The 27,987-nt window shown below is 38.6% G+C and overlaps 1 protein-coding gene across 1 annotated transcript in view; it reads right to left on the bottom strand.

Annotated features, from left to right (window-relative positions):
* LOC121954448 (gamma-aminobutyric acid receptor subunit pi) overlaps positions 1-26,612 on the bottom strand; it is a 64,818-nt gene extending 38,206 nt beyond the window's left edge. The window contains exons 1-2 of the mRNA XM_042501944.1: positions 26,464-26,612; positions 11,927-12,016 (exon numbers count right to left, since the gene is read on the bottom strand). Of these exons, the coding sequence (XP_042357878.1) occupies positions 11,927-11,979 (53 nt within the window). The 5' untranslated portion in view covers positions 11,980-12,016; positions 26,464-26,612. The remainder of the gene's footprint in view (positions 1-11,926; positions 12,017-26,463) is intronic.
* Between the last annotated feature and the right edge of the window lie 1,375 nt (positions 26,613-27,987).

A 27,987-nucleotide genomic window follows, 5' to 3' on the forward strand; every position in this document is an offset into this window, starting at 1 on the left:
AGCCGTTGGTGTGTTTCTATCGGCTTTCCAGGCTTCAAACATGGCCATTTTGTTGTGACCAGTTGGTGTATTTCAATTGCCTTTTTAGGCTTCAAGCATGTTTTCTTTTTGTAGTGACCCTACAATGAGGGTTGAGCCACAATTTTTTAATTTTATTTTTTTAATGTGTTTACTTCTAGGACAATGGCAAGAGAAGCGGTTGTTTTTTTAATCAAGAAACTGCCACATTTGCTGCAGGGAACTCTGTATTAAGCCAAATCATGATCTTTTCCTGAATATGACCAAGTGGTTTTTGTGCCTAAACAACAGTGTTGTTGAAATAGAAAGTTTCAACATATCCACTACATAATCACATGCAAATGTAATGTATCTGTGGTTTGCAAAAACATATGATTCCTACATTTTTTTTCTGGCAATTGGGCAGTTAAATTCTCCTGAACCATGGGCTGGCTGCTTGTTTTAATGGCTTTTTTTTCCTTTTCTGTAAACACCAAATACTGCAGATTCTTTGAAACTACTGAAAGGACTGTAATAAGTGATGTAATGTAATGAGTAATTTATCACAATTTTCATGTATCTTGTTAATCACTGATACCCCATACCATCCATCAGGGCACTGACAAAGTTATCTGAGAACAAGGAATGAATGCACAGCCTGTTTAATACTGCTGTTTAATATTTAATGTTGAGTAAAACATATCTGTACAGGGTGATACCAATCTGTAAAAACCTTTTGAAGTTTCTCTGTTTGAACTTTCTGTGCCCTGAGATAATGATTCAATTACACTGTTACTCTTGAAATTTATCCTGGGATCATCAGGAAGTGAAGCCTGTAAAGCTGTGGCGTATAAGACAACTGAACACATAAAATCAGCTGGCGAGTGGCTTTTAACCTTGAGAGAGAGGTTTGGTTAGTGAGGAAAATACAAAGTAAACCTCTATGATCTTGAGTTTAGAGTCCCCGTCCAACTGGATAAGCTATCAGCTACAGTCACATCCTTGTTAAGGCGAGGATGTGCTTTCTTTATTAAATCTTCCTTTTTTTTACATGAGCCCTGAGATTTCGGGAGCTCAAAGGAAGGCCAAAATAAGATCTCAGTTGGTATTAATTAAATGACACTACAAAGCGTTATCATGGTAATAAGGGCCTTATCCCTGGCTCTAGCTTTGTAGTCTTGTAATATGAAATGGACCTTCGAGCTTTGGAGGAGCTCATGCACAGATACTGTACATACTGTACGGGCTTAGTTATTTAAATATTCCCAGAAGTTACTGACTTACTTATGTAAATTAATGAGAAGATCACATCCAGACACTGGTATGACAGCTTGCAGGCTATAAGTTAGAGTTTTTCTATTAAATGTCATTTAAGAAATGAAGTTCTGACTTTTCCTGTTTATATGTCACAGATGAAGGAATCTAACTACAGGACTGAGCCAGTCAGGGAAACCTGGTCATTTTTTAACTATGGGAGATCTGTAATGGTTTTTGCAGTCCCATGTGTATAGTCAGATAATGCCAAGTGATAAATCAGCTCACAGTTGCTCACTGTGAAAGGTATTGAGTGTCCCAAGAACGAGGTCTAAAACGTGAAAAAGTCAATAGGTTTTTGGTTAGTTGCCCAAAGTAAGGTTTGTGGTTAACACAAGCTGAAGAGGCTTTTATGTTTGGTTCTATGACATAAATAACAGTAAATACCCCAACTGTGAACTTTAAAGTTTTTATGTGTCTTTAAAAAAGCGATTGCTAACAAATAGTTAGAACATCATCACACCGTGCTGCGCCAAATGTGGCTTTATAGCCTTATTGTTCTGATGATTTTAACTCATGCCACAGTACATTTATAGCCCGACATTAGCTTTTTACTTACGGCGATTGAATTTAGGCTTCAAAAATCCTAAAAGTGGTGTTCATTTGTGAAGATTAGCTTGCTGAACAAAATGTGTAAATATCATGAACATCTGTGCCATAGAGCTTTTTTTTTCCTTGCAATTATCCAAAGGAAAAATCCCATAGGTTTTTGACCAGGGAACCAGGGTGACACTTATGTGGAAAGTAACAAAGCAACAATGTGAATAAAATAAAGACAAGAATATGTCAGGTTAAAGATAAAATACAATCGGTGAAAGACAGTGATACAAATTTTACCCTCTGATCCTATGAGTAACATCAAACCAGTAAGTTTAAACATGTAATTATTACCTTTTCATTACTGGATGTTAAATTACATTGATGATAATTAGAGTCAGTTGTATTGGTCGAGTACGTGTGCAATCAAGTTTATAAACAGTTGAACAATAGTGCAAAGGTGCTGAGTGCAAAGGAATGAATATAAGTTGATAAATGGAGCATGTCGCTTATATACATGATGTAGGTGGATCTGACAGTATGGACAGTGTTTACAGCACTCCAGATTATGTTTGACAGATGTTTACATGATAACAGTGTATTCAAAATATAAAAAATATGTTACCTTGTGGTAATCACTAAAATTAACAATTTTCCCTACCATATAAATTAAAAGTAAGATATGACAAAATATATACAAGATATAGTCAATTCCAGCTGCAAACTTGTACATATTGTACAACTGTGAGCTACTCTTCGGGAGCATATTAATTATGACTAGGGCTAGACTGGGCAATAGGTTTTTCAGTCAATTATGTTCAAAGGGACAAAAAATGGAATATAATTTGCCACATTCAGTTTTAATGAAGCGTAAGGACAGGGCGACCCCAATTAACAATCATAATGCCTTAATGTGAATGATTTTAGAGTTTAAATGTGAGAACAAAATTCACTGAAATGAAATATGATATGAAATAAGACTTCAAGCAAAATGAATATTCTGTTAGATATATCATCATCATGTATTGTCAGTTTACTGGGAGATGTCTTAGATTTCCTGATTTTTATTCACATATATTTCAGAACAGAAACTTTAGCTTGTTTCAGAGTGAGAGAAAATTTGTTTAGCAGGTCACTTTGGTACATTGTCCATTATCATCCTTTGTTGCACCTAACAGTGCTACATGCACTGTTGTCTGTAATATTCCCATATAAAACCTTCATTTTACTTGCCAACAAAGCCTTTTTGTAGTCTTATTGGCAATTTCAGGGGTGTGATTTATGGTAATGATGAAATCTTACAAACACACCTCGGCTTGAACAGGTGGTGTTCATCTGGCTGAAACAAGCAATTTACAAGTTTATCCAGTTAAAGCCAGTGAATCTAACTGGGAACACTTGCAAACCTCTGAGGCAAAAGAAAGAGAATTTTCAGGTGAAATTTAAAATGTTCTTGCATGAAGACAAATTATGTTTAACCTTCAATGTCAATGTTGTAAATCTCTATCTTTCTACAGTATCAGTACAGGGAAATAACATGGCTACAGTCAACAAAACAATTGTTGTGGCAAATTAGCTAGTTAATGTAATGTCCTGCTTATCTTTAATGAACAACTAGCTACTTAAATACATGGTAAAATCATTGGTAGGTTAAAGAAAGCATAGAATTTGCAAGACTAGGTTCAAGGGTGTGAGGTGCAAACTCCCAAACAGTTCTCAGTTTGTCTGATACCAATGATTTGTCACACCTTTCAACATCCCATAGCAACTCGCAGGCCACCTTTTAACAAATCTATGTGACACACAGCTGAAACACACTGTAACATGTGATTATTTTGGTGAAATGAGGGCAGTAAGATTTAAGCAATAAAACTACTTGGTTTGGTTTTGTAAAAAGGGTCATGTTTTGGGTTAAATCAAGTAGGTTTGCTGTGTAACCTATTAGATGTAAATATGTCATATAAGTGATGTAAGTGTGTGACAGCAGTAGGTCAATAGCGTAACATCATATGGAAACAACTGACTTTTGGTTTCACCTTGGACACAATCTGCAGTCTTCTGGATGAAAATCCAGCTTTGTTTTACTCATCTACTTAACGTGCACTTTCTTGCTCTTTATCCTATGTCCCTTGCTCTCATTGTCAAGAACTGGCGTAGATGGGTTTACATTGGAGTTAGCTGAAAGCCCGGTATGTCTTTAAAAGACACTTAAAGCATCAATAGCATACACCGAGGGGCATGATGAAATGGTCATATTGGACGCCCGGGAATGTAAATGGACTGACAATGAAATGAATGCATGTTCTAATTTTGCAAATGAAATTCACAATATTCAAATGACTTTTATGGTTAAGTCGTTACTCTTTAAATCATGTGCTTAAAAATGCGTCACTTCTGAATGTAGAACATCTGTTACATTTGTCATCTGCAGGCAGGCAATGAAACCAACTCCTCATACAAATTTAACATCGTATCATTTGTTAAGGACGACTCAGTTTGGAGGAATACGTTTCACCCTCTTTCACAAATCATAGTGGTGGTAAGTGCTTTTATCGCTCTGCAGTGACATGTTGAGTTGACGACAAGTTTTTTTCACAGTAATAGAGAGGCCAATGAGGTTCAAAAAGTTTAGCAGTATAGAATAATCAGGTCTCTAGTGAGAAAATGCCGTGCTGAGGGAAAATATAAGTGACGATGGTACCATGACAAACCGCTGTGAAAATGGAAATGGCAGCGAAACCCAACAGAGGGAAGATATTGTTCCAGATAGGGGACCTACAATTAAACTTAATGAACATGAAAAACTGGTTTTCACTTCTCTGTGCTGCAGAAAGTGATAAATGATGGATCTCAAATAGGCGAGGCGAGGGAATTTCTAACAGCCGCTGTAGGAAGGACAAAAGAGGATTTTGTAAAATTTAAAAGAAGCTCAATTGCCTTCTAATTTACCTCCGAAGAAAAGGGGCACCATGGTTTTTTGTGGGGGGTTTTGAGTAAAAAAGTTAAAACATTCTCTTTTGACCCACAGTTCTGACGCCATCAGTAACTGTAGACCTATTTCTAACAAACTCCCTTCACCAGCCTGGAAGCTTTTAGTAAAATCTCTGACAAACTCATGGATTTAGGTTATCTTGCGTTTCTATGGAAACAGCTGCAATGACAACAACAGCAACAACAACTGTGGTTGCAGTTTTAAGCCATGTAGTATAAAAGCTCAAGTCTCAACTTATATATATTTTGTCTTTCAGTCAAGCTTTAAATGGGCTGTGGCATCAGCTCTGAAACATCAGTGGTATATTTTGGTAACCCCTGACAAGTGACATCAGTGAGCAGCCTCGAGCATTAACTTGTCAGAAGCAGTAAAATTGAGGATCACTCTTCCAAATCAATCTGCCAAAGCACTTGTTGGAGTTCAGTTTCTGTTTTTTATGTGATCTCCTGGAAACTCAGTGTTCAACATACCTTCAAACTGCATGTAGACATCATTTGACACTGTTCAATCCTTTGTATCGACAACCTTAAATACTCCTCATGGACATAGATATTGATTTAGAAAGGGACCGTTCTGTATCTATCAGAGTAGATAGTGGCTGGGGGGTAACTTTATTCATGAATTTATTTTTCATCTTGACCCTCCTTGAAGCTATGACTTTTTCTTTGGGGTAAAGGCATGACTGTCCTTCCATAATGTTCATAATATTCTCATATTCAACCTTTCAAATCTGCCAGCGGGTTTGGGGTTTCAGAGGATATGTAAAATTAACACAAAATATGAGGATTCAAAGTTGGGTGTCCCTCCTCTAAGCCAAAATGAAAAATACAACTCCCTCCCAGTGCTTAGGGATCATTTTACATGCCTCCCCCATTTTTCACCATCCCATTCCCCCCTTATAAATAAAAAACAGTTCCTAAATTACACTAAAAACACTATATATTTCCACTTAAACATAGAAAAAACAAAGTACATGGTACAATATTCTCTCAAGCCGATTATCTCTCCTCATGTACCACTGAAACGCTCCCTTTCGTGGCGGTTTGAGACAATTCAGTCATGTAATTATCTGAGCATAGGGCTACACTAATCTCTCCAGTGACAATCAATAAAAAAAGCTGACATGGAATGGATTTCTATACAGGAGTAAGTCGTGTCTCTCCAGTAAAGGCAAGAAAAGCATACTGTAAGCCTTTAATCTGCCTGTAATAGGCTTCAGTAAAAATTTATCCATGCTTTCTGTAACCAGTGCCGTGAAACCATCGCTTCCTATATGCAGTATTATGGTTTTACTTTATATTGTTAAGCCTCTATTGAGAGAGATTAAATGAGAAATGAAGCAGGGTTTGTAAATGTGGGTTGCTAAATGACTTGCAGGGAAACGCAGTGACGTTTGGTTACAAAATGACATATATTCCCCCTCTACTCTGTGGCTGTTTTAACAGAGACATTGAAAGATTATTGTTAAACAAAGGAGGGCTATATAGAATATTTTTTTTAGATTATTTTTGACTTTATCATGGATTAAACTAATTATGCCAAACCCCTCCTCTGAACAGTGATTAATTAATCACAGTTTAGCAACCATACTAGTCATGGCAAGTATGTCAAGCTTAGGATTTATCCACATGCAGATGTATGGTAACAAGCCCTGTTCATGACTAATAGATCCATTTGTTATGTTCAGCAGTGTTGTGGATGCTATTAGAGTCCAACATGAACAGCTCTTTCTTGGATATGATAAAGTTCATTATAGTGCTATGTTTGCCAAACACATTTAGTCCTCATCAGTGTTGGGAGAAATTACTGAATGCATGCCTTAAAATGTTATTTATGATATTCCATTAAATTATTCAAGTTAAGTATCTTAAATTAGCATAATTCTTAATATTTAGGGATAGGATAAGAGGTTACAGATATTGGATGAATAATTCTTTGGATTACTTTCGGAAAACTTCTGAACCCATTTTCTGGGTCACTTTGATTTTGGTTAACACTTGCTTTTGGGAATGACAAAACACCACAATACTCGCCAGCTTTAGCGATCGTCCACAGTCTACTCTTGTTGTAAAGATAATAAAGTGCAAAGGCTAACATTACCTTTTTTTAAAGGAGCGACTGGATATATTATCATCGACTCCCCTTCAATAATAAGAACAGAGTTTTCCTTCCACTCCTCAACAGCAATCACACTCTCTATATTATCCCACCACCTGTTCGTGCAGGCCTGATCCAAAACTGTTGTTTCTGGCAGTTTGCTCATAAAGTGGAACAGCAGTACCAAGTACAACTGTAAAGCATTTTTTATACCAAGCATTGTTGACAAAACTTAAATAAACCAGTGGTCCACTGTTGTTGTCGTTTCATCGCCTGCTCATTACACAAAGCAACAACTGACATGCACAAATTAAAGAGATGATGTCATTGTTTCCCAAATGCTGTGTTTTAGATGTCCATACAGAGTTTTGAAAAATCTCCACTTTAGAAGGCATTTTAAAAAATGTGACTCCGAAAAGTTTAATGCAAGAGATTGCACTGTATCGCAAGTTTTAGCATCATATCATATAATGTAGCCATCAGAGCCTTATTTAGGACTCCTTTTTCAAGGTTTTTGTTTTAACACAAGTCCGCTGGAAAACATTAGAAAGTTGCCATTTTCACTGAAATGACATAGAGCTGCTGTTGTCTGATTTGCTGGCTAGCTGCAGCTGATAATATCTGCCGGTGACGATTTTCATTTTAGCCAACAAAGTCGACGGATGCCAGTAAAACATGAGCAATATGCTTTTATTTCCCCTTTCTAAAACCAAGAGAACAGAATTGTTTAATTGTTTAATAGAACAGTTTAATAAATTTAAACTATAAACAGAAAGTGCTAGAACTTCACAGTAAACACAAAGTTTAGCAACAGTAACAAAGGGGACGGGGCTTTGAAAATGTCAGTAAACATAAAATAATACAGTCACATTTATTGTTTGGGTTTTTTGGAGGAAGAAATAAAATGCTTTTCATGTTGTCAGTTGTTTTTCTTTTCTGATGCTTTGTTTTCCCCTGCATCTTTTCCTCGCCTTTGGTTGTTTCTGAATTTTGGCTCTCTTGCAAAGGACACTAGCCTCAATGTGATCAGAAAGCTAAAATTAGATCAGATGACTCAACACTTAAAAGAAATAAAGTGACTAAAGTGAAAGAATATGTGGTCTGCACCATTGTGATGTTTAGTCAACAATCAGTAAATACTTCATGTGCCAGCCTGATCCACGGCCTCAGATGACAAAGGCTCTGTTTTTTTGAGCAACAGCTTTTTTTATATATATATTTGAAATAACAAGCTCAGCTGTGATCCTCTTGAATTTCTTGCTTTGTTCTTTTGACTCGGGGAGTAAAACAAAGCTCCAGCACTGCCAGGGTTTTCACTGAGCGCCACAGGAACATGAGAGGAGGAAGTAAACTGAGGCGAGATTGACACTCACGCATTTCCCAACGTGTCATTATAGAATTCAGCTACGTTGGTGGTATACGGTATCCTCAACGTGCCCCAAGATATTAATCTTTCCACAGAGTTCAAGCACGCCATTTGTGTCTCTGTGCGCCTGTTCTGCTGGATGAATGTGATACTTTCATGACCCTTATGAGCTTTCCTTTGCTCTAAGGTGAGGGTCCTCGCAGTTTTAGCATCGTCAAGGTCACGGATCGCATCATAAAGCTATTCAGGTCAATAATGTGGCCATGTATGTTGCTGAAAATGATTTTAGCGCATTTGTATTCCAGTGGCAAGCTGCGTTTTCTAATCACTAAATCACCAAAGCTATCAAGGCTTCTGAGCTGAGCACCTCATGCTGGCAGGGTTTGCTGATAGGCTGCAGGCCACGGTAAATCAACGTTCCCGAGCCCTCTTACACAGTCTCACAGAGGTCAGAACAATTACATTACATACATTACTGAGTAGTTTGTTATCATTTGCAATCACTGAATTCACGTCATAAATTACACAGGAGTACTTTATCAAGTGCTAATTAAAAAAAGACGAGATTAAAAACAAAACAAGATTCTGATTCATTATGTCTGTGCATTTGTGGCAACGATATAAAGCTCTAGACTTGAAAATTAGGGCATACTGGGCAGGATTTTCGCCTTTGATAGGATAAACTGTCCTAAATTTTCCCTACTGAATATTATTTATTGACAAATAGCAGTCTGAGCTAAAGTCTGTCCCACATGCATGTGAATATCTGAAGCTGAACGCTGTGAACCACAAGTCAAAGTGTTCACTTGTCACTAGGTTTAATTCAAATTTTCAAAAACAACCCCCTTTTTTTATGGTGGGCTGCACATCGCTGAACTGAGACACAGAAAAGAAATTACATTGTTCCATTTTCCAGTTGCAAGCAGGAACCAAAGCCAAAGCAGATGAGCACTGCAAGGCAGAGCTGCACACCAAGTTAACCAAAGGGAAACTGAGGACACTCAGACCGTGTCTGACTAGACCTAAGGATAATTAAAACCAATCCAGAATTACCAGAATTAGCATACAATGTCATCAGTGCTGATAGCAAGTCTGCTTTTACTGGTAAGAGTCAAACTGACACACAGAACTGAAACCCACTGCAGTAAAACAGGAACCTACAGATTAGACTGACTAGTACATACTGTGTACCTGGTCAGAACATAGACTGTATAAATGATGGGTGTAGCTGACTGACATTGCCCAGTGGTTTGTGGACTGTTGTTCTGAAGGCTTGAGTTTACATTTCGCCCCTCACCCCCTTGGTTTTTGGGAGCCAGAAGTGATCATATTTGTAGAAAAGGTTGGAGCTGTGGAGGAGAGAGGGGTAAATCTGACTCACAGACTGTAGCAAAGACTTACAGCTTTTCACCCAAAGCTCCCCCTCCCTTAAATATGCATAACTTTGGGCTTTAATAAAGTACAGTTGTCATGAGTGTTAAAATAAGCTGCAGAGTACAAAACTGTTTTTGTACCAGGCTGAAACATGTTTATTTCTGCTGTAAAGTTGGACATTTTAACACTGGGGGTCTGTGGGGATTTTTGTTTAGGAGCCAGCCTCAAGTGGTAATTCCATGAACTGCAGTTTTTTTTGGCATTTTCGTATCGGCTTTACTATTCATCCGTGGAGGGTCACTGCCACTTGGGTCAGGCTCATGATCCGGGTCTTGGTGCCCCTAACGACCTTTGTGGGAATCAAGTTTTGGAAGCGGGTATTGAATCTGCAGCACCCGAGCAGACTTGTGAGGGCATGATTCTTTAAAATGATGGTAAATTATTAGCTGAATAACAATACTCAGTTTAGTGTAAAACAGGGGTATTAAGCGTTTTTTCAGGCCAAAGAAAGAGAGATGACCCAGGGACCCCATGCTATATATAATAAGTTGAACTTGAGGTAATTTTGTGATTGTACTCAGGTATTCTCTTGTTTGCAGTTGTCTGTAGCTGCCAAGTCATTTGAATTGGTCATTGTGTTACAATAGTACATGAAAGTAAGCTGACTAGTTTACTTTGCTGATATGGATCAGTGCCTCACAGTAACATTGCATTAGCTAGCTAACATGGGTAACAGTAAGCCTATCATTAATGATGTGTACTGCAAATTAAAGGTTCGTTGTGGCCAATATGTCTTTTTCTATTAACATTTTGGATTTATAGAATAGAATAGAAATACTTTTCTATTAATCCTGTGAGGGAAACTGTTTTGTTACAGCAGCAAATAAGAGAGCAGCAAATGAAGAGAATATTTGTTAAAAAATACAAAATTATGCATATATATATATATATATATATATATAAATATATATATATATATATATTATATATATATATATATATATATATATACACACACAAAGGAAGGCACTTGACATAGAATAAAATATAATAGAAAAAATAACAATAATAAAGATATTTACAGTATGCATAGAGAACAAAAACAAACAACAACAACAACAAAAAGATTAAAAAGAGCAATAGAAAAGTAAAAAATGTGAAAATAAGTGTGCAAAAAGTGAAGATGGATGTGCAAACATAGTAAGGTGTAATTTATTTTGATGTGTCATTTCAGACACATTTTGACTTAAAAAAATGAAGCAAAACAAAAAAAAAACAACCTTCCATTAACATTAATTAAATGGTCAAAGACTAATTTGGTGGACTCCCTGCAGTGAATCTGAAGATTGCTGAGGGATTGCGTGATCCCCTGAAATAAAACGTGCATATATTGGCAGCTACAATAACATTTTAAAGCTATTTTTGTTGTTGCTACATAAGTTTCTCCACAAATGTAAAAAAAAAAAAAGAGCTGACTGACATTAATCAGTGTTATAATGTCCACAGTGAAGTGACTAAAGTGCCATGACTTACAGGAGATTCACTCAAACACAACAATGATAAGCACAAAAGTAATCTGTACGGGATGTTTGAAAGCTCCCAGATTCATGAAATGCTGAAACAGTCGAAGTCTGCCATATGGTGTTTCCGCTAAAAGCATACATTTGGCAACATACTAGTGTGGCAGGCAACCTGCTACAGCACATTAATCCCAGAGCTGATTGTGCAAAGAGGCGCTTCACTATACAGAGAATATCTTATAGCAGGATTCAGCGAGACCCAGAGGGTTTGGCTTATCTAAAATGTGCAAAGTGCATTCTGAGCTTTGGAAATAAACTGTAAGAAGAGGAGAGGCTTCTCTTCACGGTAACAGACAAATGTGCACCAAAACATCCCATCATTCTCTCTGTATGACCTCTGCAGGGATTATAACACCAATTGTATGCAATGACTGAAACATGTGGAGCCGGATCCTGCTGCATCGTCTCCGCTCAGCAGCACCCTGAACGTGGCGATGGAATTTCAATGCTTCTTGTCTGATGCACGGGGAGTTGTTATTTGAGTATTGATGGTCCACGAGCAAATGATAAAACTGAGAACCTCTCTATCTCCTTCTCAGCTCATTGTATGCAAAGTGCTGGTGATGTTACAAATTAGAAACTGACATGAGTTGATTATGCTCCCTGCCTGTTAAGATAGCTCAGTGGCTGCAGATCCCAGCGGTTGTATATTTACGCAAGCAGTCTTACCTACTAATGAGGAGGATGGTGAACACAGTCCCCCCAGATACAAAGAAAGCCATGGCTACCGAAGGAGTGGAGACGCCAGGTGGAGTTTATCTGAAACAGAAGCACACAAAGAACAATCACATGCAATTTAGTGAGACGCAACAGATGATAATAGATTCAGAGAACACTGAGTGGGTGTTACTTTGAAAACCAATATCGTTTCAACCTTTTGATACCTGGAGCGACATCACTTTTCTTGTGGTGCATTCAGACACCTTTCAGAAGTATTTAAACCTTTGAGCTCTGAGCTAATTGGTTTGATTTCCGTTAGCAACACGAAGAATGAGCAACTTGGCAAGAATTGTCCCATAAATTGCAATAAATTAGTAGATTTAGAACAGATTTTTTAATGTGTGGGGATCAGGCGGGGATTCAAGATTCAAGATTCAAAGTGTTTATTATATGCACAGTATGGAAACATGTTTCCGTGTACAATGAAATTATTACTTTGCTGTCCACGGAATGCCTAACGTGTAGTGATGTGTGTTTGTGTGTGTCTGTACGTATGTACATACATATGTATAAATTTGTGTGGTTGCGGACACGATTTCGTGATGACAACTGTATATAATTGCAGTGTATTTGTGGATAGTATCTTAAACATAATTAGGTCACAAAAATTTGATTTGTTGAAGAAACAATGATTATGTAACATACTGAAAATTAAATCTGCACTTTTTAAGATTGTGCTCATTCAATACAAGAAATAATTATTGATTTAAAAAAAAGCTAGGGCAGAAATGTCCATAGAACTAATTTTATAATAATCACAACTGTATATTTAAAGTTATTTTTACAGAATTATTGTGATTTTTACGCAGTTTTTCAGGTCATTTACTTTTTGTTTAACTTTCCTTTTATTGTTTTGTTTTGTTTTGTGTTTGTTTGTTTGCCAATTTTTAACTAAGTTTCCACTTACTTTTTACCAATATATTGTTAATACCTGTGTCATTTCTTCTGAAGTCACCCACTGGGTTGTTCCCATGTTTTTGGAGGAAATCGAGCCAGTTTGACCATGTTTTAAAGCATCTCAGCATGGATGTAAGATGGTACTTGTGACTCCTACACCTTCATTTTTCCAGAACAGTTTTCATTTGGCACATAATACAGACACAGAAATACCGTTTTATTGAGATGATATCTATCACCCAGGTAATGGTGGCTTCTAAGTGCCACCTGGTTATCCTCCACAGACACCATAATGTAGGACAATTCTTCAAGATGTATTTCTTAATCCCACAATAGCAATCCTCAGTATCGACATGCCTGAGGGACATTCTCTCAACAGCACAATGACCTCTTGTTGCTGACACCCCAACGCCAAGGCTGGCACTGTAAGCTCCAGACTTGGCTGAAAAGTAATAATGCAGTCTCCTTCAAAGAGAGTCGTCTTCCTTCCTATATCTCCGTGCTCACTTTCTCTCTCTCCCTCCATCCCTCATGCCTCTTTTAAGATGAAAGCAGACAGGAAACCTTCAGAGACTAGAATGACTTAACCACTGAGACCTGACTAATGTGGACGGCAAGCTGGGCTGTGGAAATATTTAATGTAAAGTTGAAAGTGAGCTTCTGTGGCTGTGGTGTTAGAAGTGACTTTACAGTGGAGCAGGCTTGAAATACAGTAAGACTTAAGGGTGGTAATGTTACCTCTCTGCAGCTACATAATACACAATGTGTGGTTCTCTAGCACGTAAGACAAGGCCAGTGTTGGGGCAATAAAACAGAAAAGTCCTTGCTTATTCTTTAATATCTAGATTCTGCATACATTTACATGGAATCTGTAGACAGCAGGACCAGATTTTGATATGGGAAGTGCTTTGGTTTCAGTTTGTTGAGTGTTTGTAAAATTTGTAAAGTTTAGGCATGAGGTAAACAGTCCATGTGGAGAGCAAAAGAGGTGGAATACACTGACAAAAAAGAAGTACATGGTATTAGAGTTTTGTTTGTATAAAAAGTGCTATACAAAGAAAGTCTTACTGATTGATTGATCATTTGATTGATTGGCTGAAATGCATTCGGAAGTCTTGGTGGGATACCCGCTGACTACACCAGATCAGCCCAAAATATTGACCAAAAGTCATATGAGCATCAGGCAGATAGCCAATCCGTTCAAAAGTTGCTTATGTATAGTTAACAAAACATAACTTTAGCCCTGATTTTCCACTAACCAACAGTTTTTGGAGCTCCTAGACAAAAGTCACTGATCAGAGAGAAAGCAGCATTCACTATGGACTCGCATATCAGCACTCAGTGGGAACTGCTCAAAGCTGCAAGCTGAGAATGTGTGTGTGTGTGTGTGTGTGTGTGTGTGTGTGTTTGCGAAGAAGAGATACAGATTGACAGAGATCATGCAAGGGATGGTGGAAGGTGGACTATTCTACACATTGTTACTGTAGGTTATTAACCTAATAACTTACTCGGAGAACATAGTCTTGTCACTTAATGCAAATTAAAAAAAGAGAACCAATGGAAAACAATGCTCAAAATTTGGGGCAAGTATTGACAAATGAATAGAGGCTGTCTGGACATAGAGACCACGCCTTGTAAACCATATTACCCATGATAGTGTTGCACGTAATTATGTCCCAACAGATTCTGCTGCTCAAAATATGCCAAAATAAGACATCCCAGCACACTGAAAAGACGCAAAGCAACAGAATGATTGTTTTATTCTATTGTACCACAGTAACAAAATTCAATATGCAATTTTGATTTGTAGTCAGAAATAAATTTTCTTTTATTCCTGACATTAATTCTCAGAGCTACAACTCCTGGCAAACTACAATTTTGGTAGCCAAGCAATCAACCAAAACACAGTGCACACAGCTACAATTAGGACTTATCTACATACTGAGCAATTTTCTGTTTGTCCCTTTGCTGCCAACTTTGTCACAGTCAAACAGACTGCAATTAATGACATTTGTGTCCCTGAAGAGAAGCAGAAATGTTTAAAGTTTTCACTCACTGCTGATGAACTCATTCGACAGCCATGCTTTAATAACTCATGAGCAGCTTTGTTAATCTAGCCTTGATAATACATGCAGTCCAAATTCAGCTCATATTCTTTTAATTTTTTTAAATCATTACTGACAATCCTGCAATAATAAATTCTACAATCACATGCAACATTTTGTTTTTCTATATTTTGCCTTCCTCACAGGTGCAGCATAGATATGAAACAGTAGAGAGCTGACAGGAGATGATGGCAGAGAGATGGAGGTGAAACAAATGTCCCAGTCTAAGAATCATACCAGGTTTGTACCACATAACCAGCATCTCAATCCCCACGCCACAGGGAAACAAAAAACTACCTGCATTTCTTTTATGGCCTGTCAGTGAGACCCCATTTGTCACAAACTGGCTCCTGGAATGTGAGAAAGATGAAATCCATACAATAATTAATAACATACATGATTAAAAATGGGGCATTAGCCAAGTCAGTAATGAAAGCCATGTATGGATGTGTGTCAAGTGCACAATTGAGGTGTTGGAGGTGCAAAAGTAAAAGGCAATGATGTAGGGTGGAGGTCTGCTGTAGCAAGGAAGAGACAGGGTTAACACACAGGGGAATAGCCTGGAAGACCCAGGTGAGCTCAATCAAGCCAGTGACCCACCTATGTCAGCCACCTGCCTGATGAGGTTGGCCAAGACCAGCCCAGTCACCAGGATAAAATGTTGGCATTGTACCTTTCTGCAAACCACAGATGTTACATTTTTATATTTTTCTACTTCTGAAGTTATGAACCCAGTTTCTTATCTGTAGAAGGAGCTAGTGGGTAGCCTGACACAGAAGTGTGACAGCTGCCAAGAGGTAGACCACTGTTCAAGAACAACAGTGGGTGTTTTTTAACAAGAGTTTGGTATATGTCCAGCTGTGTTTGTGGCAACTACAGCAGGTATCTTAAGCCAAAACATTATGTTTTCATAACCTATCCTACCTTACCATACATAACCATAGCTTTGTCACAACAGAAAATTGAAGATTGAACTATGAAGTTTCAAAATGGTTGTTGTGTATATAAGATATATAAATGTAACATGCCTGTTGTTTGCAGAGATGTACAATGCCAACATTTATTTTGGTGACTGGGTGGCCAGGACATCCTCCAAGGGTGTCAAAGAATCAGTTTAATTAAAAAAGATAAAAAGGGAAAGCCGTTTTATAGGCTATATGGATGTATAAGGAGACATGGACACAGTATTGGAGGCAGACTTCCCTTTAGTCCTATGAAAGTTCCTTGTTGGTGCATGAAGCCAAAAAAGCTCTATTTCCATGGTATGAAAGCCCCCCTTAACTTCTGCATTAGAGCGAGCATGGCTACCTTCTGTCAGCCGAATGGTTAACTTCTGGTTAAGCATATGCTAACCTGAATGGAGATAAAATGATTTAATATTTCAGCTCTAGTATTTCAAAATGTTATCAGATCAAATCAATTGAATCCAGAAAATGAAAAAAAGTCATTTCACAGGGTTGAGATGCTCAAAAATTTTAACTTATTAACAGATTTATTGACATCTCATTCACATTGTAATTGTATGGGAAAAACTCTTTTAGGGCCCAATGGCATCACATGACGGATGTGGACGGTGTCATTCCACTTTTGTCACCTTTTGCGATCTTTGGTCACCGTAAAATTGGCTTCAGAACCCGACACTCTTCCTAGGGGGCTTGATAGGCTACTATATAGAGTGCCCCAGGAATGATGTTGGACTTTGGGTCATTGCAGAAAATAGGCTCTGTGGTAAGCCAATGTTTATGACACTTACATGTTTCATTCAGCAAGATAATCTTCACAAATGGACACCAGTTTTTAGATTTTGTAAACCAAAATGCAATCACCAGAAGTAAAAAGCTATTGCTAGGCCAAAACAAACTACACTACAGTTGCGTCCCTAGAGCTACAAGGCTGTGAAGCCGTGTCTGGTGCGGTTCAGCGTGATGACATTCTGTAGTCTTATTTAGCCACTTGTTGGCAACTGTCTTTTAAAAGACACATAAACGCTTCAAAGTTTGTGAGTGGGCTATTTGCTGATATATTTTATGTTGTCGAACAAAATATAAAAGTCTTTTAAGCTTGTGTGAACGACAGACCTTATTTTAGGCTTCTAAACGAAAACCATTTCAAAAACCCCACAGACTTTGAGACAAGCGAATCAGAGGTAATGGAATGCTAATTTATTGCTGGATTTTAGGTTTCTCTACAGTTCCAAGAAAAAAAGGTTTCAAAATACCAATGATGCTTAATGTCACAGTTTTAATATAAAGCAGAAAATACTGAAACTTCAAAAGCGGTAGTCAATGAATGACAAAAACATTCAATGAACATGCAGTCAAGTAACCTACTGTACCTTTAGTTCAGTCTCTTGGTGATGTCTTCAGCTACAGTATTAGTAAGTCAAGCAGTCTCTTTACTTTCTTTAGGTTATTAGTGTAAAATGAATTAAACTTTTTCCCTTTTGAGAGATTAATATTAAAATAGAATCCATGCGCTGCTCATGTGAAGAGGCAGCTCAGTAGTACACACTCTGTGTGGTAGTCCAGTAAAGTGAGCTAAACGAGTTATACAGAATATTACCATCATGTAAAGCCTAATCATTTAAGCTTCTTTCAAATTAACAGCTGCTAAAGCAATATTTTTGCAATGCTTTACATTAGCAAGAAAAATAAGATCAATCATCATATTTCCACTGCGTCCATCTCCTCGCTGACCTGTCAGTCACTGCAGACTGAGCAAATGACTGAGTGTGCTCTATTCAAACCCCAGAGTACACCACTTCAGAGTGATTTAAGCTCAATGAAGGATGTTAAAAACCAAATATAAAAGTGTTACTTTTAAACAGATGCACTGGAGACTGTATAAACTCAAATGCACTCAATGTGCTGCAGACTTAGGGGAATAAGTGGGAATTTATTTTCAGCATTTTAAAAGCACAAGAATCCAGAGCTCAGAAATATTTTGATGCATAACATATTCATTTTTTCCCTGCTCCAGCAAATACTAATTACAAGGTGCCATTTTGTATGTTAAATACTTCAATTACATGTATTAGACATTCTGTTTCTTCCTCAGCACTTATGCATGGACCCCTACTGTGGACTGCCATTATACATGATTACACATGCAGCCTGGTAATGCATTAAAAGGTCTGAATGACGCCCACTCATATGGAAGCAATTCAGTCAGTGCATTACAGCACATAACCAGGAGATCTATTCATGGCATCAGGGATACCCTTTTAAAACTTAAACTGCTCATTCAATGCAAATGCTTGACTGCATCTGATAGCGATAGGAATGAATGTCAAGAGGATAGTTTTAGAGTAAAAGGCTCCTCTTCTGATTGGTATCACATTCAAACTACAACACAAAAGAATGAAAAAGATAGAAGATTCTTGTTGTACAGTGATATGATATGTACAGTCTACATGGATTATTTAAATCTGCTGCTACAACAATGCTTTTTGGTGTGAAAAGTGTCTTGCAAAAAGATGATTTGCATGCTCCAGTGCATGGATGACAGCGTTACCAATCACATACTGATCAAAATTAGTTTTTCCTCCAGTGTAAAAAGGGAGAAAATACTCAAATTAGCATGATCCACGCAACAGACTTGCAAACAGCTAGAGTCCTGAAGTGCTTTTGATCGTGCTGATGTGTCCAGTGTTTTCTACAGAATTGGTGTATGTAGTGTGTATGTGTGTATGTGTGGTGGTAGCTGATGATTGGGGGTTGAGGTAGGAGTAGGGGGAGAGACTATGTTTTTTTTTTTTAATGGGTGTGTGTCACTTTTATCATTATGTGTCCCCTCACTAAATTCTGAGGTTTTTTGTGGATCTGTGAACATAGGGCAGGCAGAGATCGCTGTGAGTTCTTTATTTCCTCAGCAGCAGTTTGTGCATCACAGAGTGGATAAGTGATCTGTAAAGTCATTCAGAGCTGATCAAGATCAACAAGGGGAGCAGCTGCTGCAAGTGAATGGAATTTTTTAGATGCAGCGGAATGAATGGTTTCAAAGAGTCACTTTTAATGGGCCTGACATTCTGCTGCCCCATCTGTGCTCAGAGTATGCTCTGCACTCCGAGAGTCTGATACAACACATAACTGAGCTATATATATATATTGTTTTTAGAGCTGGACTGTTCATTAGGAGCATATTAATATTAATATGCTCCTAATGAACAACCCAGCTCTAAAAACAAAAAATCTATTTGTGGTGACAGATGTTTTCATCATGGCTAGTCCAGCATGTAAATTAATGTGGTGGATACCCTGGTGTCTCCTCTCTTCCCTCAAGCAAATGTGTTTTTCCTAGAGAGGTAAATGTATGACCTGCCCCACTGTGCCTCTAACTGGCTTACCCTGACATTCTTAGCCAAACCCCAACCAATCTCACTCCTCATGTCTTAACCAAACCAACCCATACCAACAAATGCAGTGGTCAATCAATTATGCAATCAATTATCCACCCTGCTAATGCACTGAGTTGCTCACCCTACTCTCTCTCTCCCTCAGTGTGTAGGTAGTACTTCTTGCCTTCATTGGTTGGATTGGTCAGATTTATGCAGAAGGAGTGAGATTGGTTAGGGTTACGATTAGAATGTCAGGGTAAGCCAATAAGAGACAGAGTAAGGCGGGCAATTCTTTCGCCATCCATAGATTTGCAAATTCATTTCCAAGTCGTTGGGAGTAGAGACAATGTGAGGAAGTTAGAATAATAAGAAGTACCACAGGACTCTTTGTTTAACTGGGGAGACAAAACCATGTCAATTTCCTCTTGTAACAAAGTTTTTGACTTCCATCATGAAAATGATTAGACATAAGATTGTTTGTTTCGTTGTCTGTATATGCCCCAGTTCCTCAGTAAATGGATCTGATGGATCAGACAGCAAATGAGAAAACTACAAAATAATTTATTTTTTTGTTTTCTCCCCATCAGATATAATTGAAATCATCTGTCACTGTCTGTGGATAAAGTTTTGATCTATAAATAAAGTAAATACACTACACAAAATCAAACCTTTGTGGCATACATAACTTTAGACCACGATACACTTGTAAATATACACATGCAAAACTGTGCACATTAAAGCTGGCTGTTGATGACCACTGTTTTGACTCTAATCTTCAAAGCACCATATATTTGCTTACTTGTTATTTTAGGAGATGAAATCATAATTTATAAGCGCCCCAGGTTAGGCAGCGCTCCATCTAATGCACCTATATCTCTACTCTCTGGCCCGCGTTTGTCTGTCAAATCGGTTCTGGCATGCACCCGAGCTCAGTGACCATCATGATGAAGGACACTTTGACGTGGGAGGATGGGTAACAGCCCTCCAAAGTGAAGCCTGTCTTTCAGCTGTGTCTTCAACTGTTGGCGATTTGATTTTAAGCTGACTTGAAAAGGGCAGTGGCAAATATAAAAAGATGTGTCAGGCAGAACTGAGTCACTTCATCTAATTCTCTGGCTTTTCTCTCCTTTGTCGCTCTTCAAGGTACTTATTCTAGGCATACTGGATGAGTCACATCAATAGCATGTCAACCTTTGTGGCCTGCAAGCTGCTAGTTCATACCCAAATTCAACCTTTTACCCCAGTTATTCTCATTTTTCCACCACAATAGCCATTTTTGAATGATGGCAGTGATTTTCCAGAATCATATCATTTAATCATACAAATATTGTTAAGAGGATAGTAAAGTTTTTTGAAGTGAGGTTGTATGAGAAAATATAGAAAGTATATTACATTCAATGGATGTTAGTCGGTATGAGTTTGACACAGAAGCTAAGCAATCTACTGCCCTAGAGTTGACAACAAAACGGCAACAAAACAGATTTTAGCCACAGAAAAAAGTCCCACCTGAAGAATCAATATCATTGTAAATGTACGCTATATTGAGGGATTTTCTTAGATGGCTAAAATACATTTTTGTTGCTGACCCCATGATTCCTGTTATAGTGGCCCTTGTGCACACTGGTTACTCTTAAGGGCACCTATCAAAAAATTACAAAACAAATTGACAACAGAAAAGCTTTTCCTGTAAGGATCACATTTGCTAACATTTGTTGCATGAAGTGTGTATCCAGTGGGCACCAAAGCCACTTTAGCAGGAGAAGGAAAATTATGGTGTCTAGTTAGCTACTGTCTTGTTAACAATAGCACATTCACACAGTGTATTTGTATGTTAACATATCTTGTACAAGCTAAAAGCACATGTTGCAACACAGCTGCATATTAGCAGATATGTTTCCTTTTTAGAGTTAAGTGGGACTTTTTTTAGCAAGTCAGCTAGCTAACTATGCTAAAAACAAATTTGTCATGGACTTACCAAATGGGCCATCCAAATGCTATCCAAAACGGCTTCCTTGTTCAGTCATTTAGCCACTATTAATTACAAAATAAACACTATCTGGGTGAGTAGTGGTAGTGCTACATAGCTGCAACAGGCCTCTTTCACAGCAGACATTTTGACAGAAGCGCAGGTGTTACTAATAACACTAACGATGGCTCTGTTCTTTTCAAGTGCTCCGTTGAAAGTTGCAGTGAATGGGCACGCACTAAAACAGGACACTGAAATCAAAGGAGCTAAATGGAATTCAGCCATCATTAATTTCATTATTTACACCTGTGCTTTTCCTACTGTGGCACGTCATTAAAAGGCCTATTCCAGTAGGGCCCTGCTATTGTGGATGCTGGATCACAATCAGAGCTTACAAGTAGAACAGTAACAAATCTTTTTTTTTTTTCTGTGGGAAAAAACCCAACCTATTTACCCGTTTATCAATGCAAAACAGTACAACTGGGAATTCTCAGCCAAAATGATGTATTATATATATGCTATGGGCACAATTTTTTAAATGCTTGTTTTTACACTATACATTTTTCACTTAGAATTCAGGCATCTAATAGGAAAGAGGAGTGTAAATAGCAATCACTAAAGGTACAAATGAGGAAATTATGTTGGGCCTTGTTCCCGGCCACTTTTTTTCTTTTGTCCAAATCTCTAGGGATGAACATATCTAACTGTTTATCACTGCTTACTTATTTTGATACTTCAGCTGGGGGGAAAAACAATACCGAGTACTAAACTTATACAATGGTCTCATAAATATATATATCATCATGTAAGCTTTGACCATACTTTAGCCAGTGATTGCTTTTGATATATTTCAAGCATGTTATTATCTTGTCTCGTCTACCAGCATCAGTAATTTAATATATGGTCCTGGCAACATGCCCTTACACCTTCAATCTTTGTTTTTTTTTTTGTTTTTTTCATCAGATTTTACAATATGTTAACAAATAATTTCCCACGTGTTATTGACCAATTCAGTCTGGTAGAAAAACTATGAAACAAGGACCATATATTGAGAAAAAAAACAGTGCCAACTATTAATGGGCTTGCCCTGGCCCTCTGCCACAATCATCTATAATAAATGAAAAAAAATGTAGTAGAAACCATTTCATGACACCATTTCAGATATGCTTTATACACACATAATATGAAAGCATTCTTCCTCACTGTCAAACTTCAGTCAAGTTCCCTTATTTTAGATTTCTTCAGAAATTCCACAAGTACACTGGAACAAAAAAAGCTCTTAAAGAATCCGTAATGTGAGAGTGATGGAATAGAGTGGGTATTTCACTCGAATAATCTTTGTCTCTGTTATCAAAGCATCTTAGCGATGTTGTCAGCGTAGGGTCTTTAAGGTTTTTGCCACAGTGTAACCAACATTTCTCACTAAAGTGGCTTCACTCTGTGTAGCCCTCAGCACACCTTTCGACAGAGACCTTTCACTTTCACTTTCTTTCTCGCTCGGTCTCTTTTTCTCTCTTTCAAACACACCACGGCAACGCCTCACAGAAACATTGGGGACTCTGTGGACTTCATCTAGGCGGAGGCCTCTCCTCCCCTTGTTTCATCTGTGGGTTTAGAAGTCTCGAGTTGAGTCAGGCACTGAGTGACTTCTACTTCTCATCATCTCAGACAGGTCTCCAGTGTCCATCGCTCTGCATTATTATTGGGATGAGTCAGCAGTGTTGCTGCTCAAACGCACTGTATGGGGAGAGAATCTGCGGGTTTGCAATTACAGCAGTGATGATAGTGGTGAGGATGAGGAGGAGGAGGAATCAGACACAATGGAAAAGCCATAAAAAGGAAATTATAATGATGGAGCAAGGATGGTGTGTAAAGGCAAAGTTCCAAAGTTCCTCACCACATCCTCACCACCTTGTTGCTGAGAATTAGATTAGAGGAGTTACAATGCACATGCTTGTATGATGAATATGAAGTTACAGACAGAAACACGTTTGCTTAACACAAAGCCTGGAAACAGGGAAACAGCTAGCCTGGCTAATTAACTATTTTAGAGTTGCGGAGCTGCGAGGATCTATTTTGAGCGCCCTTTATTTCAGAAATGAAAGTATCATTTTTTTCCCATCGAAAATGTTACAGTTAAGCACTTCCACAGCCTGGATGGACCAACAAATTCTTACTCCAAACTCATAAAATACCAGTGCTGGGTCAGCAGCCCTACACATTGAAATATGACGCTCTAGTACCCCCCAGGGTCGTTTTTGAACACTTGGGGATGGCATGTCATTGAGTCTTTTCAAAATAAACTTCTGTTTTCACAAAGAAATGTATATTTTCTGCTTGTTAAATGTATACAGTCCCTTTTCAAAAATAAACTTAGTATGTGGGTAAAAACTTAATTTTTAGGTGTACTTCGTTTAGGCAAGAAAGTAGGTGGTTTCATCTATAAAGATGTAATTGTATAACCAGTGCTAAGGTACTTAAATGTAAAGTGACATATGTCGCTCATGGAGTACGCTACACACTAACACTATGTTGTTATCAAAAGAACAGTACATTTTTTTCACACTGGATGAACAAAAAAAGGAAGAGGACGAAAAATGATCACATTCTGGGTTAAAGTTTGTTATGTAACATGACTAGCTTGACAAACATCCTGTTAATGACAGCTACAGGGTGCCTCGTGCATCAGTATCTGACCCTGAGGGCCACTAACCAAGTGTCAGTATTTGACGAGTTGGGAGTGAGACAGGGGTAAATGTACAGTAAAAAAACGGTACCGCTATGTTTAAAAAAATGCCCAAGGTGGAACCCTTGAACATAAAAGCTTTTGGGGGAGAGGTTACTCCAATGGTGCATTTCTGTAAGAAAAATCCCTTCACCGAGCTTAGAATTCTGTTAAGTGTGCCACTAAGGTCAAGGAGAAGCTAAAAATCACACTGTGGAAACAACTACAACAATCTAAAGATAAAGTTAATTCACTTTTGGATGAATTCCCAACTGTGACAGCATAGTATTTTGAATTCACTACTGCTCTGAATCTTGCTTCTATATCTGGCTTCCTCTTCAAAGGAACACCAAACTAAAATGACGGACAAAACAAAATTGAAATAATTTTCATGCTATAACCTACACCTATAGTGTCATTATTTTGAACAATCCTGTGTTTCTCTTTTATGTAACATTGAGAATGTCGCTTCTGCCACAAAGTGAATATAAATATTTTCCCAATATGTTAAACTTTTCCTCTGAGAAAAATAATGACATATGAAGACAGCCTAGACTCATTCACAATCCACTGAAACATACTGCATGTAGCTGCTTGAGAGCTTCTGGTCCATCAAGACCGCTCCTCTGGGCTTTGGCCACATTTCACATGTTATTATATGTTATCCTTGAGAAGAAAAGCCTGTGGGAAACCAGTTGATCTGAAGACACATTTGGATACGGTGACAGCTCGAGAATGGACAGTACCAGAAGGACTTCGGCCATCAGATTGTATTACCAATGACACATGACACTGCGCCCTTGAGTCAAGGCAAGATCCCATAAGACAAAAGTCAGAAGTGACGAAACTGCTGCCGCGATACACCTGCACTGCAAAGAACCCAGTGAGTCTGAAAAGCTGCTTTGAATTCAGTGCTAAAAATAAAAACGCAAACAAACTGCGGGGTCATAAGGTCTGCACCTCACATAAGGGATGTGCTCCACAAGGCAACACTCCCATTTAGCTCGTTTAACCACAGAAAGCAGTCAATAAGCAGGTAAAAGAAGCAAACAGAGATAAATCAATACAAAAAAGAGAAAACTCAAAGCCACTCCAGTTCTTCAATATGTTGTTTGAGTCTGCCATATTTTAATTCTTCCATGTTGTCCGTCTGAGAAAGAAAGCACACCCCAGCTCTGGAGTTTTGATGATAACAGAGAGCCTTTCCATTATCTCTACACAACTCTATTTATGCAAATCTCATTCCTTCTCCCTCCCCGTGCCTTCTTGAGACGACCGGCCTGCACTGCCAGAGTTAAATCTGAAAGGCAGCTGGCAGTTTTATATCCAAAGAGAGACCAAAAATCTGCACCAATTAAGCACGTCTCACAATCTGTGCTTATTGCACTGATTACAGGCATTATCATTGTGGTAAATATAGTTTGAGAAATTAGAAGAGGACTTGGGGAAACTCATCACAGGGCTTCGTGGAGTGTTAGCGTTGATTTTAATTAGTTTTTATCAGAGTGGAATCATTGCGTTGCTGGGAGCATTTGTCTGTTGACTTGACAGCTTAACTGTTTTTATCTGATGTGGAGCTGCTGGGTAAAGATTGGCCAAAGTAGACACCAGCGTTGATAAGAACTAATACACAAGGTTAGACTGGATTGTGGATGTCTACAGGCTGTAGTGTTTAACCCTGATAAATTCTCCATTTACACTCCTGGCAACACACTTCCTGAAAAAAACCATAGCTATAAGGCAGGTTGCACATCACCCTAAGGGTGTCTATTAAATCCATTCCCGACCTTCACCTTCATGTCACTCTAATAACCGTCATCCTTAAAATCCCTCCAGTGCCCACCTAAAGGTTACAGTTTGCTTGATGAGCTCACTTGGATGTTGCTTCTATTATAAACTGAGCACAATCTCCAAAAAAAAAAAAAAAAAAAAAAAAGTCCCTGTGGGGGAAAGTCAATCAAAGATTTAAGTGGTGGTTAAGCAAAAACTTGTTAACCTCCCAACCCTCATTCGCATCAACAAAGAGCAGCATCTATGCACTGGTGCACCGACAGCTTACACGGGCAGAATTAATTAAAAACAGCAGGATTTAAGGAGCGTGCGTGTGTGCGTCTGGATACACACACGCACACACACAGAGGGAGAAAAAAAAACATGCATTTGGATGTTAAGTAACACCGCCTGCAAATTTTGACTACGCATGAACATTTTTACATATTTTTGGCCATTTTGAAGAAAATATCACTCCATACTTTAAAGTTTAAATCGTCAACTGACTTTTGCATCCAGCCTGAATTAGACTGCACGCTCTATTCAAAGGCGCGCTGGTGAGAAAAAGGCGCACGACAAGACAACAAACGTCTCCAAAATCTGAGGCGCAGCAACCACAAACAGGTTGCCGCCCACCATTTCAACAAAAAATGACCCAAAATGATAAAGTTAAAGTCCGAACTTTACCTGGAATTTCCGATCGCAGCGAGCATTTCATATATGTCAGCGCATCCTGCGAATAAGGAGTCCGCACCGTTAGAATTTCCCGTCAGATCGGTACTGCTGTGACCGTGACTTCCATCCAGTTTTTGTCAAACACAGCACCTGCTGATCCGCGCATACATATGCCCGCACAAACAACTGGTTGTGCTCTGTCAGCGGATTCCCATTAACCACTATGGGCTGGACGCGCTGCTGCGCAATGACGCACGCCATGGACTCGCGGCTGATTTGGAGTCTCCAAAGCTGCCCAAGATGAATGCCAGGAATATCTGTCATGATGATGTCGAGCTGTGCATTGCCCTGCCATTACAGTGTGAGGAGGGGAAGCAATATTTTAAGACACAACTGGGGAGTTTGTGTCTTTTATCAAGACATTCACACAAGACAAAGAGGCATTTGGGGAATATTTGACTCACAGCGTGTCACATCTTTGAAATCAAAGAGATCAGAGTGGGAAAATAATATTTTATGACACACAACATGTGCAGTATTTTATCATCCTCATCTCTATTTTGGTGCTTTGAAGAAATCAAGTGACATTAATCCTGTCAGTGCACGTTTAACGCTTCACAGCAGCACTTTGAGCTATTATACTTTCTAATCAGCTCCACAGATAGAAAAATAGGTTGGCTTAAAATTCAAAAGAACCCTCAGGGGCTACAAGCCAGGGTAGAGAACCTTGTGCCAAGGTGTTCACCCCCTGATGGATGAAGCTCGACAACCTTCCTAGGGCCTCACCTCTTCGCCTCTGCGTGGTACACCGGGAACACTTCTATCCCAAACACCCCAAGGGGCTGTGATGGGAGGTCAGTCAGGCAGCAGCTGATCCAATCTTAGCTCACACGTGGGCCATAACTGTTGCCACTCAGTGGCTGCATGGTAGGGCAGGAGAGTGCTGGAGACCACCATTCAAGCGGGAGAGGGTTCAAGCCACTCAGCTGAAGCATGCTTAAGTAGGACAGAGAAGCATTTCCACTCATTGATGTATTAGCCTCTACCTCCAGGGAGGCTGCTCTCCCTCTGATCCGTGATCCCTGACCATACTGTGGAACGGAGAAAGCAGGAGGAGTTCCCTGTGGGGATCTTTGAGACATTAGCAAAATGGAGCTACAATATAGACTGCACTTTTTAAAAAAAAGCAGAGATTGCATGGATGCGGTTTTGTTCAGCTCAGTGACTAAAAAATTGTACAAGAAAAAAATCTAACACAAATTTGGGAAACAATTTCTGTTTTATGTAAATAAACGGTTTAACAGTCAGGGGAAGTGGCATTTTAGGAACATTCACACTTTTTTTTTACTCATTTGCACTTATTTTTGCCAGGGGGTGCTAGCAAAATCAAAAGGTCAAAAGCGCTGTGACCTGGCAACTGAAGTTGTGTAAATGTGACATCATTGGTTTGTATTTGGCCCAGCACCTTTGTCACATCTCATCTGCCTGACACTATTCTGTCTCTATTTCGAGTTTTTATGAATGCAAAAATAAGGA

Source organism: Plectropomus leopardus, chromosome 15 (assembly GCF_008729295.1).
Source record: "Plectropomus leopardus isolate mb chromosome 15, YSFRI_Pleo_2.0, whole genome shotgun sequence".
NCBI lineage: Eukaryota > Metazoa > Chordata > Actinopteri > Perciformes > Serranidae > Plectropomus > Plectropomus leopardus.